Source organism: Pelodiscus sinensis, chromosome 9 (genome assembly GCF_052426305.1).
Source record: "Pelodiscus sinensis isolate ZL-2025 chromosome 9, ASM5242630v1, whole genome shotgun sequence".
Classification (NCBI taxonomy): domain Eukaryota; kingdom Metazoa; phylum Chordata; order Testudines; family Trionychidae; genus Pelodiscus; species Pelodiscus sinensis.
In genome coordinates this window covers 1,952,813-1,968,067 of record NC_143060.1, presented here as the reverse complement: position 1 = coordinate 1,968,067, position 15,255 = coordinate 1,952,813, and the positions used below count along the sequence as shown (strand labels likewise).

Genomic DNA, 15,255 nt, shown 5'->3' with positions numbered 1-15,255 from the left:
GGGGCGTCGCTCTCCAGAAGCGGCATGCGGGCGGGCGTCCGTCTGCCCTGAGCAGCTGCGCAGGGGTCCCGGCAGTGACCGGCCCCACGGCCCCCGCCGCACAGCAGCTCCCAGTGCACCCCGCTGCCGGCAAAGCCCTGCTCCCCCAGGAAAGCGGGGCGAGGCGCTGACCCAGGAAGAGGGGCTGTGCCCAACAAGACCTGCGGACTCGCCATCTGGTGGGCATCGCTCCCACAGCCCGGAGGGTGGCTGCAGCTCAGATACACGCTCATTAGAGGCCCAGGCGGGCGCTGGAGCCGCTGGCAGGGCGCCTCTCCCCAACCCTCCCCAGCTCCGCTCTCCAGGGAGAGTCACGGCCAAGCTCAAGGGGGAAGCGGCACAGTGTGGCTGTCCCTCGCAGCTAGGGCACGGCGAGAGGCGGCAAGCCTGCCTCCAGCGTGCTCTTTGGCTGCCCAGCGGAGCTCTCCCTGGACTGAGCCGAGCCAGCTGTTCCACTCCTCGGACACGGAGGCCACAGGAGCCCCGTCTGCAGGAGAGAAGGGCGGAGCCGGCTGTGTAGCACCTGCTCCGGTGGGCGGCAGAGGAGCCTGGCGTGGGCCTGGCCAAGCAGGGAGAGCTGGTTGCAGTGGCCACACGCCAGTTCGCAGGAGTGCAAATGGCCAGGTCCCAGCCCGGCGCGGCGCTGTCCGGGCAGGAGCAGTGACGTGTGTGTAACGCGCTGGCAGGCGGGACAAGCCGGGTAAGAGCCACCCACACAGACTAGCCCCACGGTGAAACCCTCAAGGCCTCCCCCAGGCTGCTCGGCCCACGCGTGCCATCACCCCCCCCCCCCCCCCGCCTCCCACTGCAGCCGGCTCAGAGCCAGCCTCTGGGGCCAGGCGGCTGCGGCAGGCAGACGGGCTCGAAGGGCCCAGCCGGAGCAGGGCGCAGGGACGGGCGCTCACCTCTGGGCGTCGGGCTGGGAAATGGCACTGACGATGGCCTCCACAGCCGTGTCGAAGAGCTCCGGGTCCCGCAGGCCGGCGAAGGCTGCCTGGATCAGGCTCTCGCAGTCCGACAGCGGGATTTCCAGCTGCACCCAGCTGGAGAAACACTTCAGTACCTTCTGCTTGATGAAACCCGGGGAGTCCGGCTGCTGCAGCAGCTGCTCCAGCAAAGGGAAGACGGAGCCGCACTCCTGGGCCAGGACGCTGCGCACCTGGCCCTTGCGGTACTGAGGCAGGCGGCTGGTCTGGAACTCCTCCGGCAGCACCGTCAGCAGTTCCAGGAGCGCCAGGCAGCGTGCCCGCCCATCCGCGTTGGAGTCCTCGGCCTGGAACATGCGCACCATGTCCGCCACGGCGCACGGCCAGGCCTCCGGCATCATGCTGAGCGCCAGCGAGGCCAGCGCCACGCAGAGGCGGGTGAGCACGATCTTGGAGCCGCTGGCAAAGCGGGTGATCTGGCTGAAGAGCTGCGACTTGAGGCTCTCGTACTGGTCGGCAGGGATGTCGTTCCAGTAGCGGGAGATCTTGATGTGGAGGGCGCTAGCCCCGAAGTACTGGATCTCCGGCACCTTGTCCAGATTGAGGAGCAGCCAGCTGAAGTGCCAGGCCTGGGGCGAGACCTGGGCCTGCATGAGCCACTTCTGAGCCAGGTTCTTGTTCTCGATATTTGGGTCATAATACAGCTGGTGGAGTGCCTGCCAGAGACAGAAGACATGAGAACATCTCCCCTCCAGCCCCGCCCCCCGGACCCGCCAGCCCCTCGCGTGCCCCGTCGACAGCCCCAAGCCCCGCTCTCATCATGTCCCCACAGACACCACCCACTTCCCACGCCCTACTGGACTGCACCACAGCACGCGGGGCGGGGGGCAGTGGGAGAGAAGAGACCATTCTCCTCTCCCCCCCGATACTTGTCACCATTTCACAGCTGTGCTCCCGGCGGGGACAGGCTACCCCTCTGCCCTTCGCTTCGCCTGGACCACGAGGCTGAGCCTGGCGGCGCCGCTGCTGGCCAAGAGCCAGCACAGCACCACCACCCCGCTAGGGCCTCAGATTCCCCTTCCCCCCGCCTCTGGAATCCTCCCAGGGCCCTGGGCAAGTCTCCCCACGTCCCAGCGTGAGACCAGGCAGCAGGCGGACACAGTACAGGAGTCGGCAGGCTGAGGACATGGCGTGGCCCGTCTGGCTTCAAGGCAGCGCAGGAGGGAGGATAAGGGAGAGGGTCATGCACGACGCTGCTGAGTGTCTGAGCGAGCCAGAGGGAGGCTGTTCCAGACAGATGCCCAGGAGAAGGCTCTTGCACTCCAGCGGGCCAGAGAGTGAGCAGGGAAAGGAGAGGGAGGGCCGGAGCCGTGTCGCCAGAGGCTGGCTGGAGGAAGCCCAGGAGAGGAAGGAGTTTGGGCGGGAAGCAGGCAGCAGGGTTCCGGGAAGCTGTGGCTGCAGAAAGCCGGGGAAGCTGGGCGGGGGAGTGAGAGGGAAAAGCACAGAATCAGAGCTCAGCATCTTGCAAGGTGAGAAAATCACCGTCTCTGCTGCCACTGTGCCCCTCGCGAGGCAGAAGCTGTTCTAGGCTTGCAGGATGTGACGGCGCGTTGGGGTTTTCCCGACTCCTGCACCCCCGTAGTGGCACGGACAGACTCCGCCAGCCAGTAGCACAGAGGGAGTTTATTGCTTCTCCAGGATACAGCCCAGCACGGATGTAATCTGGTCACAGGGCAGGCCTAGGCTGCCTCAGCCCCCCTTGAGATGGGGGAGACTGGGCCCCTAAATCCCAGCCCCTTTCCTAGGCTGCTTCCTCCATGATCCCAGACAGAAACTAACTCTCTTCCAGCCCTGCCCCCAGCCAGGGGCGGCATCCACCTTCCTTTGTTCCTCTCCCTGGGGGGTAGCTGGTTGGACAGGTTGAGAGACCCTTGCCTAGGGACTCATCCCCTGCCCTGCTGGGCCGTGGTACAGACAGCAGCCAGTGGGGGTCACCCCCAGCCCACTGCCCAGCATAGCAACCAGCAAGGTACCATCACACAGGGAAAGGGCTCTCTCCTGTGACATCCTGCAGTGGGGGTCAGGCCAGGCCCAGTGTCCGCAGGAAAGGAGTCACACTCAGAACATCTCCCCTCAGTGTGGAGAACCCCCGCCGGCTTGCTAAGGGACAGTCACACCCGTATGGTGCCTGGCACAGTGGGACCCAACGTGGTGGTGACCTGTAGGTGCTACCGTATTGTACACACTGAATAGTAGCCATCAGGGGATGCCAGCATTAAAGCTGTACACGTGGAGAAATCCCTGTGATACTGTACTTTGTATTCAGATCTTGTCCTTTTCGATCTGTCTTTGTTAAGTCTTCTTAGAGAGTCTCTGCAGCATTTCTCCTAAGAGATCTAGATCTTGTATGACAAACACTGTCTTCTGAGCTCTCCCCTTCCCTCGACTGCCCTGTTGAAATGAATGAGGTGTGAATGGAGACTGAAAGGGGAGCCCCTCCAGCAGCAGCTGCAAGGGTGGAGAGGGGCTGGGAGCCAGACCCAAGCCAATACCTGCAAAGTGAGCTCATGAAGAAGACTGGACAGACAGACGCCTTGGGAGTCCAGCAGCAAGCGCCGGCCCTTGGAACCTCTCTCTGGAGCAGCATTAGGAAAGGCCAGGTGATGCCTAATTGGCTGCACGAGAGGGATACATAGGAGGCATCTTGCAGAGGGACCCCGGGTCTTTGTCTTGTCAACATGGGAGCATCGATCCGGATCAGCAGAAGCCCGGCTCCACCCCTCCCCCATCTAACTCACCTGGCCAGTGCAGTGAGGGGGAACAACTTTTGGTAACAACAAGATGGAGTGTGCGTGTGTGCGTGCGTGTGAGAGTGCATGCGTGCTATGTAGCCTATGCATATGATGAACATTGATTGATGTATGGATGTTCAATAAATGTGGGGTGTTGCCTTACCCCCGAAAAAGACCCCGGGTGCTTCTTTTAAGCACAACACGTATAACCTTAGCTCTGCCCTTCTGCACACACCAGTCTGCATTTCATCAAAGTCTGGGTATTCAGAGTTTCTCAAACAGAATTTGAAAGTATCATGCAGCTTTGCCTGCAGCCTTGGTGCGGGGTAGCACGGTGCACTCTCGTATACGTCAAACAGAGTCCACTGAAGTCATTCAAGTGAGGAGCGCTCAGGAAGCAATTCTTACCCCACACTGCAGACATGGCAGACCACTGGTGAGCATGTGCTGGCACATACAGCCCTCCCGCCTACTGAGCTCAACTCAGCCGCAAGCTCACGCGCTGAGCAGTGATGGAGGGTGGCGGTGCATGCCAACTGGCGCGGGCATGGTGCACAGCTGCTAATTGGAGCCTGCCCCTGCCCCGAGCAGGCAGAGGCTGCTCCCTGCATGAACCCCACCGATTTCAGAGGGGGCTGCTCAGTCAGAACCCGCTGCAGGATTGCAGCGCACACGGTTAAAACACGACCCTGCATTACCCTTAGCACTAAGTCTCCCCGCAGGCCTGGCGAACGCCCCGCGACACGGAGCACAGTGCGAGGTCACAGAACGAAAGCGAGCAGGAGCGCTCCGTCCCGGCCAGGCCCAGGCTACACTGCTGTATCTGGGAAGCGGGGTGCAATCACATCCCAAGAAATCCAAACCTACGCACGTGTAAGGGGGCAGAGTTAAGGGGGCACTGCTGACTTTCCCATGGGCATCTGCTCACGTCTGAGCGCCCACCCTCTCCACACAGCCTTACCCCTCTCGCCCCAGCAGCTAGGAGCCTCCTGAAAAACACAGTCCTCCCCCAGCAACCTGCTAGCTAAGCAGCCGCACTCCTGGTCTGAAACAAACCAGCCAGGAAGCCGCTGCGCGCAGGAGCAGGTGTTTGCTGGGGCTTGCTGACACCAAGGGTCTGTGCCCAGAATGGGTCACGGCCTACAACATGACAGGGAGAAATCCAGCTGGCAGAGCTCTGGGGCAGGCTGGTCGAACGTGCGCGCAGCCGGGCCAGGCAGAGTTCTCAGGCCAGGGCAATGCCGGCCCCCGCTCCTCCGGCCAGTCACTCCAGGCTGGCCCACGGCCCCTGCTCCCCAAGGCCGGGCGGGTGGCGAGGAGGCAAGCGCGTGACACTGATGCCATGGAAAGACGGGGAATGAAACGCGGGGGGAGGGGCTGGTGCATTCTGACCAGCTCAGCCTGCCTGTGCCTGAAACCAGAGCTGGCTTCTGCACAGCTGACCAGCAAGCTCAGGGCCTGGCAACAGCCCTGCCCGGCCGGCCCTCCGCCAGGGGATGAGGTTTCTCTAGCTCCCAGTGGGAAAGGGAACTCCGGCCAGCCGCTCACGGCTCGGCCCCTTCACCTGGTCATGTTGGGGGCAGGGGAAGGAGCAACAAGCAAGTCCCTGTACGGATGTGGCCTGTTTCTGGAGCCAGCGTGGGAGGCCAGAGCCTACGGCCTCCATCTGCAGCCAGACTGGCCGGTCCCCTCCTCGCAGTCCCAGTGTCCCGCCAGGCTGGCGAGGAGCAGCCCCCGTCCCAACGGCGCCCACTGACTGCGGGGAAGCCGCAGGGCTCCACGTGGGCAAAGAAAACTCCATTGGGCGCATGGGGTCTGGGGAGCAGCCACCCGGCAAGAGCGGGGAAGAAATCCTGCTCTAGCACTACGGGCCCCGCGTCCCGGCCGTCTGAGCGGGCTGCCTTCAGTCGCTCCTGTCTGCCGGGTCATGCACCTGGCCGGCCGGCGGGGCTGACTGCTCAGGTGATTCTGGTCAGTGCAGGGACCGGGTACAGTGGAGCGAGGCAGGACTCGAGTGCCACGCTGAGCTGGGGCCCTAGGGGAGAGCAGCAGGAAAGGCAAAGGAGCAGAGAGCGAGGACAGACCTGGAAGGACTCTCCCCCAAGACCCAGACTACGAGCAGAGCTGCCAAGAATGCGCCGTGCGCCCGTGCTGTGCAGCAGCCAGACTCCAGAGGAGACTGCCCCGGCCTGGCCCGCTGGGACTGCGAGCAGGGCCCTGGGCGCTGAGCACGTGCACTCTGCCTGCTTGCTCACCGCTCACAGAGAGCGCGAGGCTCCTGCCGTGTGTGGCTCGCTGCCTGGGAAAGGGCCGTGGGACCGCAGCAGGCACACCTGAGCCCTAGGGCCTGGGGCAGGGGTATTTCAATTAATGGGGTTACCCTAGTGGGTGGGAGCGACAGAGACATCCTGCGGGTAACACCCAGGGCCCTTAGTGCCCAGTGATGGCTTTAGAGCTTTCCTCTCCCGAGGCAGCGCTCCGTCTCCCTGCCCGCACGCGAAGGAAAGAGACGCCGGGGGCTGCTGGCTCCCCGGGAGGAGTGCCCAGGCAGACGCCCGCCTGTGGAGGTGGAGGGCTGGCAGGAGGAGGCAAGCTGCACAGGCCTGCACCCCATGTCCTGGGGGCGCGCCGTAAGCACTCGCCCTCGCCCTCGCCCGCTGGGCCCTAGGAGCCTCGTCCCAGGGGTGCCTCTGGCTGAGCACACAGACCACAGCTACTGGCGCACAGGCGCGTGGAATGCAGCGCATTCAGGCGCACGGGGCCCACACGTGTCGTGGGGCAGGCTCAGAAGCAGGCCCCGTTGCCTGGCAGTGGCCATCAGGCTGCTATTTCCAGAAGGAATCAGCCCTGGGTTTCTCCTGCAGAAGACGCTCCCTCCCCGCCGGCCAAAGGCAGAGCCTCGCAGCCAGCAGCCTAGCCCTGCGTCAGCCCAGCCGGCTGCCGCCAAGCAACAGAAACCATGGCTACACCGAGCAAGGAGCGCGCCAGCCCCCTTCTCCCCACCACGGCTGGACAGGCAGGAGGGAGAGAACCCCTAGCGAGCAGCCAGCCAGCCAGCCCGCCCCAGCGTGGATCCGTAACCATAGCCACGGGTTTCTGCAGGCACATCCGCGGATGCGCATCCCTGGGGCTGGACGCGGATACCTGCCGCTCTGCAGGGCACCACATGGAAATTCCCAGCCCCTGGGAACGGCTCCGCACGGCCAAGCAGCCAGCGCTGCCTCTGCAGCTGGGGGGCAGGCAGGTGACGCTGGGCAGTCCCAGCATCCAAGCCCGGGCTCCCAGCCCAACCGTGGACCCTGAAGCCGCAATGGAGCGGCCCCAGGGGACGGCGCTGGGCTTGGTTAGCCCCAGGAGGGACGGCGATCACAGCTGCAAATGCCTCCCCGAGCCAGCGCAGGAACACGCCTCGGCCAAGCTTCAAGGGAGCGGCCCGGAAGAGCAGGGAGCCTCAGCAGAAGGCTGCCCAGCATCTGCACACAGGGCCAGGCGTGTCCGAGAGCCAGCGCCTGCTGCCCCGCCCTGCCCCGCCGCAGAGACCCCGCCTCGCAGCACGGGCAGAAGGGAGGGTGGGGGCGGCCGGCACACAGGCCCGGGAATCCCAGCCCTACAGGGAAACTCCCCGCCCCGGCCGAGCACAGCCCCTCACTCAGCCGCGACCAGAGCCAAGGGAGGCCCTAGGGCCCTGGGTGGGCGTAAATCTGCTGCTACGGACAGTTCTCTGGGACCCACGTGACTTGCCCTCCTGGATGCCCCGAGAACCCTCCCCCAAGGCCCTGCCGTCCCTCTGGGGAGGCCACACGGCACCCAAGCCACGTGGCTGGGAGAAGCTGTTCTCAGCAGCCCCTGCCCACCTCTCCACTGTGGCACCGGGAAGTGACGAGAGCGGGTGCACCCGTCTTGACAGCTTCTTGGGGGGTCGCTCCATCAGCAGCGACTGGCCAGGAGAGGCAGGGATGGGGGCTGGGGCTGGGCGACAGGAGGGGGATTCCCTGTTGTGATCGCTCCCTCCGGGGCCCCGGCATTGGCCACTGTCGGCCGACAGGACACGGGGCTGGACGGACCTTGGGTCTGGCTGCTCTTACGTCCCCAGTGTCCCCATCTGAGCCAGTCCCCGCATCCCACGGTCTCCCACGAGGCAGTCACAGCGTGGCCTAGCCCCCCCGCGCAGGCACCCCCGCAGAAAGGGAGCAGTGCAGCGGGGTCCCCAGAAGCCGGGCTAAGGAGTCAGCCAGAACAGAGGTGGGCTGCATCTCGTGTCCAAAGGCGCGAGGCAGAGGAAAAGTGTCCAAAGCAGGACGGGAGCAGCTGTCGCTTCTGGTCCCAGCTGCAGCGTTCCCAACCCAGCGAGGCCCAGGCCAGGCCGGGGCCGCCCCCAGCGCGGTGACTCTGCGGGGGCGGGGGCAGTGCCAGCAGCGCACCGGGTACGGAGAGAAGGCCTCCGCCAGGAACGAGGCTCTGCCGTCAGGGGCAGCCCTGTGCCCGGCAAGAGCCCAGCAGCCCCTCCATTCAGGCACTGGCTGCCGTTCTTGGCTTGTTCTGCTCCCTAGGCCCCTCGACTCCTCCCCCTGCAGAGCAGAGCCTCCCGCCCCAGCCAGCCCAGGCCTCGGGGGAGCGCTCAGCAGCCAGGACTGACTGGCTGCACCTGTTGGGCTTTGCGAGGGAGGCAACAAACCAGCGCGGCCCCTGCACGCAAGGCTGGGCTGCAGAAAGCAGCGATGGGCTAGCGGCCAGGAGCTGGAGCTGAGAGCTGGGAAAGCCAAGGCGGGGCCTGTCCTCACCTCCCCCGGGAGGAGCTGGGCACCAAGAGCACAGCGAGGTTCCCCCGTGGCTCCAGAGAGCTCTCCAGCGCCAGTGAAAGCAAGCAGGCCAGCGAAGCTGCAGAGCCGGTGCAGCCCAGATCAGGCACCGCCACGCCCGCCTGCCCCCAACACAGGGAAAGGAAGGGCTCTGATGTGTGCGGGGGCTCTGCCGAGACACAGTGACCTGGTCACGGTGCCGCCATTTGGATGGAGGCCGCTCCAGACCCACTGTTGCTGGGGCCTGCCTTAGATCTGGTGGCCTGGAGCCGACAGGACCATTCCCAGGCCCCTCAGCCTGGCCCAGATGGAGCCGGAAGCTCCCATTGCTAGTCCTGCTGGATGTCGCACAGAGAACGCCCAGCCTCACAGGAGCACTGGCTGCTCCCCGAACCCCCACTGGCCCCCAGGAGTCCCACCCCAGCCCCCACTCAGGCTGTCTCCGAACAGCCCCGGCCCCGTGCTGGCGCGCCAGGGACGCAGGAGACTGCCCTGCTGTCACTGCAGAGGGCTTTACACTGCACTGAGCGAGCCCAGGCCCACGGCTCTTGGCTGCCTTTGATTCGTACCCATGCTGAGCTGGGCGGTGACTCTGCCCCCCATCTCCCACCTGGCTCGCAGGCCAAGCCCCACACCCAGAGCAGCAGCTGGCAGGTCCCAGCCCGTGCCGCACAGAGCTGAGCTCCAGAGGCTGCCGAGGGAAAGGCTGGGGGAAGGGAGGCAGCGCACTCACCCACTCCGAGCGGCAGAGCTCCGTGCCCGCGCCCCGCCGGCACAGCCCACGCCGAGTGCCACCAGCCCGTGAGAAGGCCAACACGCAGGCTATTGTGGCACAGACAAAGGCGCCATCTCTGTCTGAGCCCAGGACCTTTCCGGAGCCGCCTGACCCAGCAGGCGAGGACAGATGCAGAGCTCAGCGGATACACAGCACCGCAGAGATGCACTGGCCCCACTTTGTGGGAGGGACGGCCCCGGCGGGGGCGAGGTGTCTCACCAAGGCGCACAGGCTGGCAGAGTCAGAGATGGGCTTCGCGTCCTGCCACAGCCCCCCAGTAAGCAGAGGCGTCGGCCTCAGACACAGGCCCGTGGCAAACACGAGGGAGGGGCCCACGGGCAGCGCCTGGGTGAGAAAGCCTGTCACTCGCTTGCCTGGGAAAGCCGAGGAGCCTGCGCCTGGAGCCTGGAGCCTGCTACTGCAGCCACCTGTTGTGGCCGCCTCTGCAGCGCGGACACCGGCCCCACTCTGAGCTCTCCCAGCCCGCAGAGACGAGGTGGAAAGAGAGCCTGCATCCTCCCCCTCCCCCGCCACGCCACGCCTGCGTTTGCCCGCAGTTACTGGGGTGCTGCCCTCGACTGCCTGGTTCACTCAATGCCCCCGGGAGTCTTTCTGGGCAGCAGCAGGAGCATGCCCACTGGGGTACTGGCCACAGCCTAGCTCGCTGTCCTCTGCCACTCTGCAGGCGGGGCTGGAGCAGCAGCAGAGGCACTGCAGCTGGCTGCAGGCTCAGGTAATCTCACGTATCCGTCACACTGTGAAAGCGCCTCAGCTAGAGCTAGGCACAGGCAGATTTCCTGCCAATGGAAGCTTAAGTTTTGCAGAAGCTGCTGCCGTCGGACCCCTCGCTCACAGGAGAGAGGAGACCCGGGGGCTGCTCCAGCCCTGAACAGAACCATGCTCCCTCCTTGGGTCCTCCTAACAATATCCCGAGAACAGCTGTTTCCTGGCCACTCAGCCCCCGCTTCCTGCCCAGCACTGTCACCATGTTTAATTGTCTCAGCCAGCCAGCAACCAGACAGGTCAGCTCCAGCTTCAGCCAACGGGTAAGCCAAGCCACCTCCGTGGGCGCAAGGCTGGCGTACCTAACCACTCCTCGCTGCTGCCTCGCCAGCCTCCCTTCCCTCGCCCCCCGCAGGTGTTTGTGACATAAGAGCATAAGAATGGCCATACTGGATCAGACCAAAGGTCCATCTAGCCCAGTAGCCTGTCTGCCCACAGTGGCCAGCACCAGGTGCCCCAGAGAGGGTGGACCGAAGACAATGATCAAGCAATTTGTCTCCTGCCATCCCTCTCCAGCCTCTGACAAACAGAGGCCAATGACACCATTTCTATCCCTTAGCTAATAGCCTTTTATGGACCTAACCTCTATGAAATTATCTAGCTTCTCTTTAAACTCTGTTATAGACCTAGCCTTCACAGCCTCCTCTGGCAAGGAGTTCCACAGCTTGACTACACGCTGTGTGAAGAAGAACTTTCTTTTATTAGTTTTAAACCTGCTGCCCATTAACTTCATTTGGTGTCCTCTAGTTCTTCTATTATGGGAACTAATAAATAACTTTTCTTTATCCGCCCTCTCCACACCACTCATGATTTTATAGACCTCTATCATATCCCCCCTCAGTCTCCTCTTTTCTAAACTGAAGTCCCAGTCTCTTTAACCTCTCCTCATATGGGACCCGTTCCAAACCCCTAATCATTTTAGTTGCCCTTTTCTGAACCCTTTCCAAGGCCAAAATATCTTTCTTGAGGTGAGGAGACCACATCTGTACACAGTATTCAAGATGTGGGCGTACCATAGTTTTATACAGGGGCAGGAAGATATTCTGGGTCTTATTTTCTATTCCTTTCCTAATAATTCCTAGCATCCTATTTGCCTTTTTGACCGCCGCTGCACACTGTGTGGAAGTTTTCAGAGAACTGTCCACGATAACTCCAAGATCTCTTTCCTGATTTGTCGCAGCCAAATTAGCCCCCATCATACTGTACGTATAGTTGGGGTTATTTTTCCCGATGTGCATTACTTTACACTTATCCACATTAAATTTCATTTGCCATTTTGTTGCCCAATCACTCAGTTTGGTGAGATCTTCTTGGAGTCCCTCACAGTCTGCTTCTGTCTTGACTATCCTAAACAGTTTGGTATCATCTGCAAACTTTACTACCTCGCTGCTTACCCCTTTCTCCAGATCATTTATGAATAAGTTGAAAAGGATTGGTCCCAGGACTGACCCTTGGGGGACACCGCTAGTTACCCCTCTCCGTTCTGAAAATTTACCATTTATTCCTCCCTTTGTTTCCTGTCTTTTAACCAGTTCTCAATCCAAGAAAGGACCTTCCCTCTTATTCCATAGCAATGTAATTTACACAAGAGCCTTTGGTGAGGGACCTTGTCAAAGGCTTTCTGAAAATCTAAGTATACTGTAGCTACTGGATCCCCCTTGTCTGCATGTTTGTTAACCCCTTCAAAGAACTCTAATAGATTAGTAAGACAGGATTTCCCTTTACCGAAACCATGCTGACTTTTGTCCAACAAATTATGTTCTTCTACATGCCTCACAATTTTATTCTTTACTAAGAATAACAAACTACTGCAGTCTCCCAGGGACGCAGCAGCTACCGCACCCAAGCAGCCCGGGGCCGGCTACACCAGCGCCCTGTTTCTAGACGTGGTCAGGACCAGAAGTCTCAGCAGAAGGAGCAACAAAGCACCTAGCGGTCGATTGTGGAATGATCTGACTGCTCTGCACCCCCCAACACACACCTCCCATCAGTGCTTCCCTCTGGCCTGGGACATGTGGCTATTTCTGGAACGCTCTAATATCCATAGCACAGCCAATAGTTTCTCTTAATCCTACTAAGCGCCTTCCCTCAATGACCCCTTGTAGCGAGGAGTTCCACAAGTTAATTGCAGACACAAGTATTTCCTTTAATTTTCCATTTGTCATCTTTCAGCAGACCTGGCTGACTCTTGTTCTCGTGCCACCCTCTCTTGCCCCGTGGTTGCTTGTTATACCCTCTACCACATGCCTTCTAGAACTGCTCTTTGTACAGCTTTGCCTTGCCTCAGGTTGAAAGACCCCCTCTTTCATGAAACAGGACTATGCAGCACTTTAAAGACTAACAAGATGGTTTATTAGGTGATGAGCTTTCGTGGGCCCTCAGATCAAGGAAGTGGGTCTGGCCCTCAAAAGCTCATCACCTAATAAACCATCTTGCTAGTCTTTAAAGTGCTGCATAGTCCTGTTTTTTGTTCCAGCAAGACCAGAGTAACACGGCTGCATCTCTATTACCTCTTTCATGTGTTTGTCCAGTGCCTGACAACACTCCCCCCAAAGTGGGGGTCTCAAGCTCTAGTGGGACCCACAGTAATTTCGCAGACTGTGCCCCCCACCATTCAAGACGACACATCGAGGGGTCACCCGAACCTCTTTTCCCTGAGGCTGCTTAAGGAGATTTATAGTCTGTTGAAAAGCCTGTTAAGAACCAAACCTGCGTCTAAAACGAACTGCCAGCGTCCCTTCGTCCCGAGCAGAGGAGAGAGCGCTTACTATTTATTCCCTTAACACAGCACGCAAGAGCCCCAGCACCGGACTGTGCTAGGTGCTGTACACACACAGGGCCTAGGAGCTTGGGGGGGAGGGTGCGAGTTAGTCTGTACAGGATAAACTTAGAAAACAACCAATGGTCTGGTAGCACTGATAGACTCACAAAGCAGGTAGATGGGATTCGTGGGCACAGCCCACTTCTGCAGATGACTGGAGTTAGGAGTCAGGCTAACTCCTAAGGATAACTCAGCTTAGGAGTCAGGCTTCCTGGCTTCTACTCCCAGCTACATCACCTCATGGCCAGTCTCTTTATGCCAATCTGTAAAATGGGGAGAACAGGATTTACTGTCTCTGCAGAGAGACTGGCCATTAATTGGTGTTTGTAAAGCGCTGCCCCACCCTCAGATTGCGTGTCCTGTGGAAGGGGGGCAATGTCGCTCTGAGAGGGATCTGGAGTTAACAATGTAACACAGCTGCAAACACCAAACACGCAGCGCCTTGGGATGCCTCCGCATTAGCAGGAGCGCTATAAGCCAGACAGACTCAACTGGAGTATGGGGGCACCCAGAACGGGACACGTTTCAGGAAAGGTGCCGACAAATGAAAGAAAGCCCAGAGAAGAGCAACCAAAATGACTAACAGGCTAGAAAACATGAGCCATGAGGAAAAGGGTAAGGCCGGGGTTTGTTTGTCTGGAGAAAAGATAGCTGAGGGGATACAAGAACGGTTTCAAGTACATAAAAAGTAGTTACAAGAAAGGAGAAAAAAATGTTCTTAACCTCTGACTGACGGGTTTAAACTGCAGCAAGGGGAGGTTCAGGTTGGACATTAGGAAAAACTTCCTCACTGTCAGGGTGGTGAAACACTGGGATAAATTGCCCAGGGGGTTGCCGGATCTCAGTCACTGGAGAGATTTCAGAGCAGGTTAGAGAGACGTGACATGATACTCGGTCCTGCTGGGAGTGCAGGGGACTGGCCACTTGAGGTCTCTTCCGGTCCAACAATACCACGTCTCAAGATACAAGTCGGCTCATGCAATATTGTAGGCTTGGGACTGGCAGGCCACCAAGCAGGTTTTCTGCTGGGCTGCTGCATGACAAACTGGCCATTACTGCGCCCAAATTCGGCCGCAAGAGGCACGAGAAAGTGTGCGACAGAGCTACCTACCACCCCCAGAACGGCACGACTCTGGTAACAAGGGAGCAGAGGCTGCAGCACATGGCTCACCAGGCTGGCTACAGAACCTGGGGTGGTGAAAGTAACGAGTCTGTGGCCCTTGGCCTATTGGCTGGAAATGCTGGGGGCTTCCCTGGAAGAACAGCAGCGTCAGCAAAGCTACCCCCCCGAGTGCTGAGTCCCGAGGGCCCTGCTGCTCCTCAGGGCGGAGGAGACGCAGCATTCAGCTCAGAGAACAGCTGGGGCGTGCAGAGAGGGGAGGTGCTTGTGCCAGTGGCTAGGGCACAGGGCTGGGGCCCAGAGCCCGAGAGCGGTTTGTTTGGTAGAGGTTGGGGAGGGCAGAGCGACATTAACCGTTGGAATCACTTGAATCTCTCAGCAAAGCCCTGGACTCCCAAATTCCAGCCCAGCTCCCCCCCCCCCCCCCGACTGCATCACGTGACTCCTCTGGGCCTGTGGAAGGGGGGGAATGCCCCGGACTGGCATCCTAGGCTGCACCATGAGATTCCCACATCCTCCCGGCACAGCAGCCAGGTGCCAACAGCCCTGCCCAGAGACGGACCCTCTCCCGGACACCTGCCCACAGCCACCGTCACTGGCTGCCAGTTAGTGTGGCACCTGCGGGCGATTCTGCCCCCATTCCCCAGCAGGGCTGAGGCCTGGGAGGACTCAGGTGACTCTTGCAAGGAGAAGGCCTTGCTCCGGGAGGGAATGACAACACCCCTCTGCTGCCGAAGGCTGGGCGCGTAGTGACATTTCACAGGCTCTTGGGGCGCTGGGCCCTGGGGGACTCGCCACAGACCCACCAGCCGCACCCCCTTGGTGGAGGCACACCCCAAAGAACCGCCCAGCCCGGCTGCACTGCCCGATCCCCGAGCAGGCCCCCCAGGCAGCCCGACTGGGGGGAGCAGCCAGGGTGCCTGGGGCAGACGTGGCGCTGGGGGGAGGCCCAGGCAGGTGTGGGGCAGGCAGGGTGGGAAGGACAATGCCCGGGGGGGGGGGGGGGCTCACCTGCTCCACGTTCTCCACCGTGAAGTCCAGGTGCGGCGCCGCCGGGCCCCTGCGCTCCATCGTGGCGGGGGGGTCGCGCTGCCCTCAGCGGCACCGGCCAGGCGGGGGCGGCATCGCGGGGGCTACGACCGTCTGTCCGTCCGCGGGGGCCCGGCGGGGGGGTCCGAGGCCGGGGGGGCCTGTGGCGGG

At 61.1% G+C, this 15,255-nt stretch overlaps 1 protein-coding gene across 1 annotated transcript in view; it reads right to left on the bottom strand.

The window, feature by feature from the left end:
- IPO13 (importin 13) overlaps positions 1-15,255 on the bottom strand; it is a 68,992-nt gene extending 53,737 nt beyond the window's left edge. The window contains 2 exon segments of the mRNA XM_089780384.1: positions 945-1,681; positions 15,067-15,255. Of these exon segments, the coding sequence (XP_089636510.1) occupies positions 945-1,681; positions 15,067-15,126 (797 nt within the window). The 5' untranslated portion in view covers positions 15,127-15,255.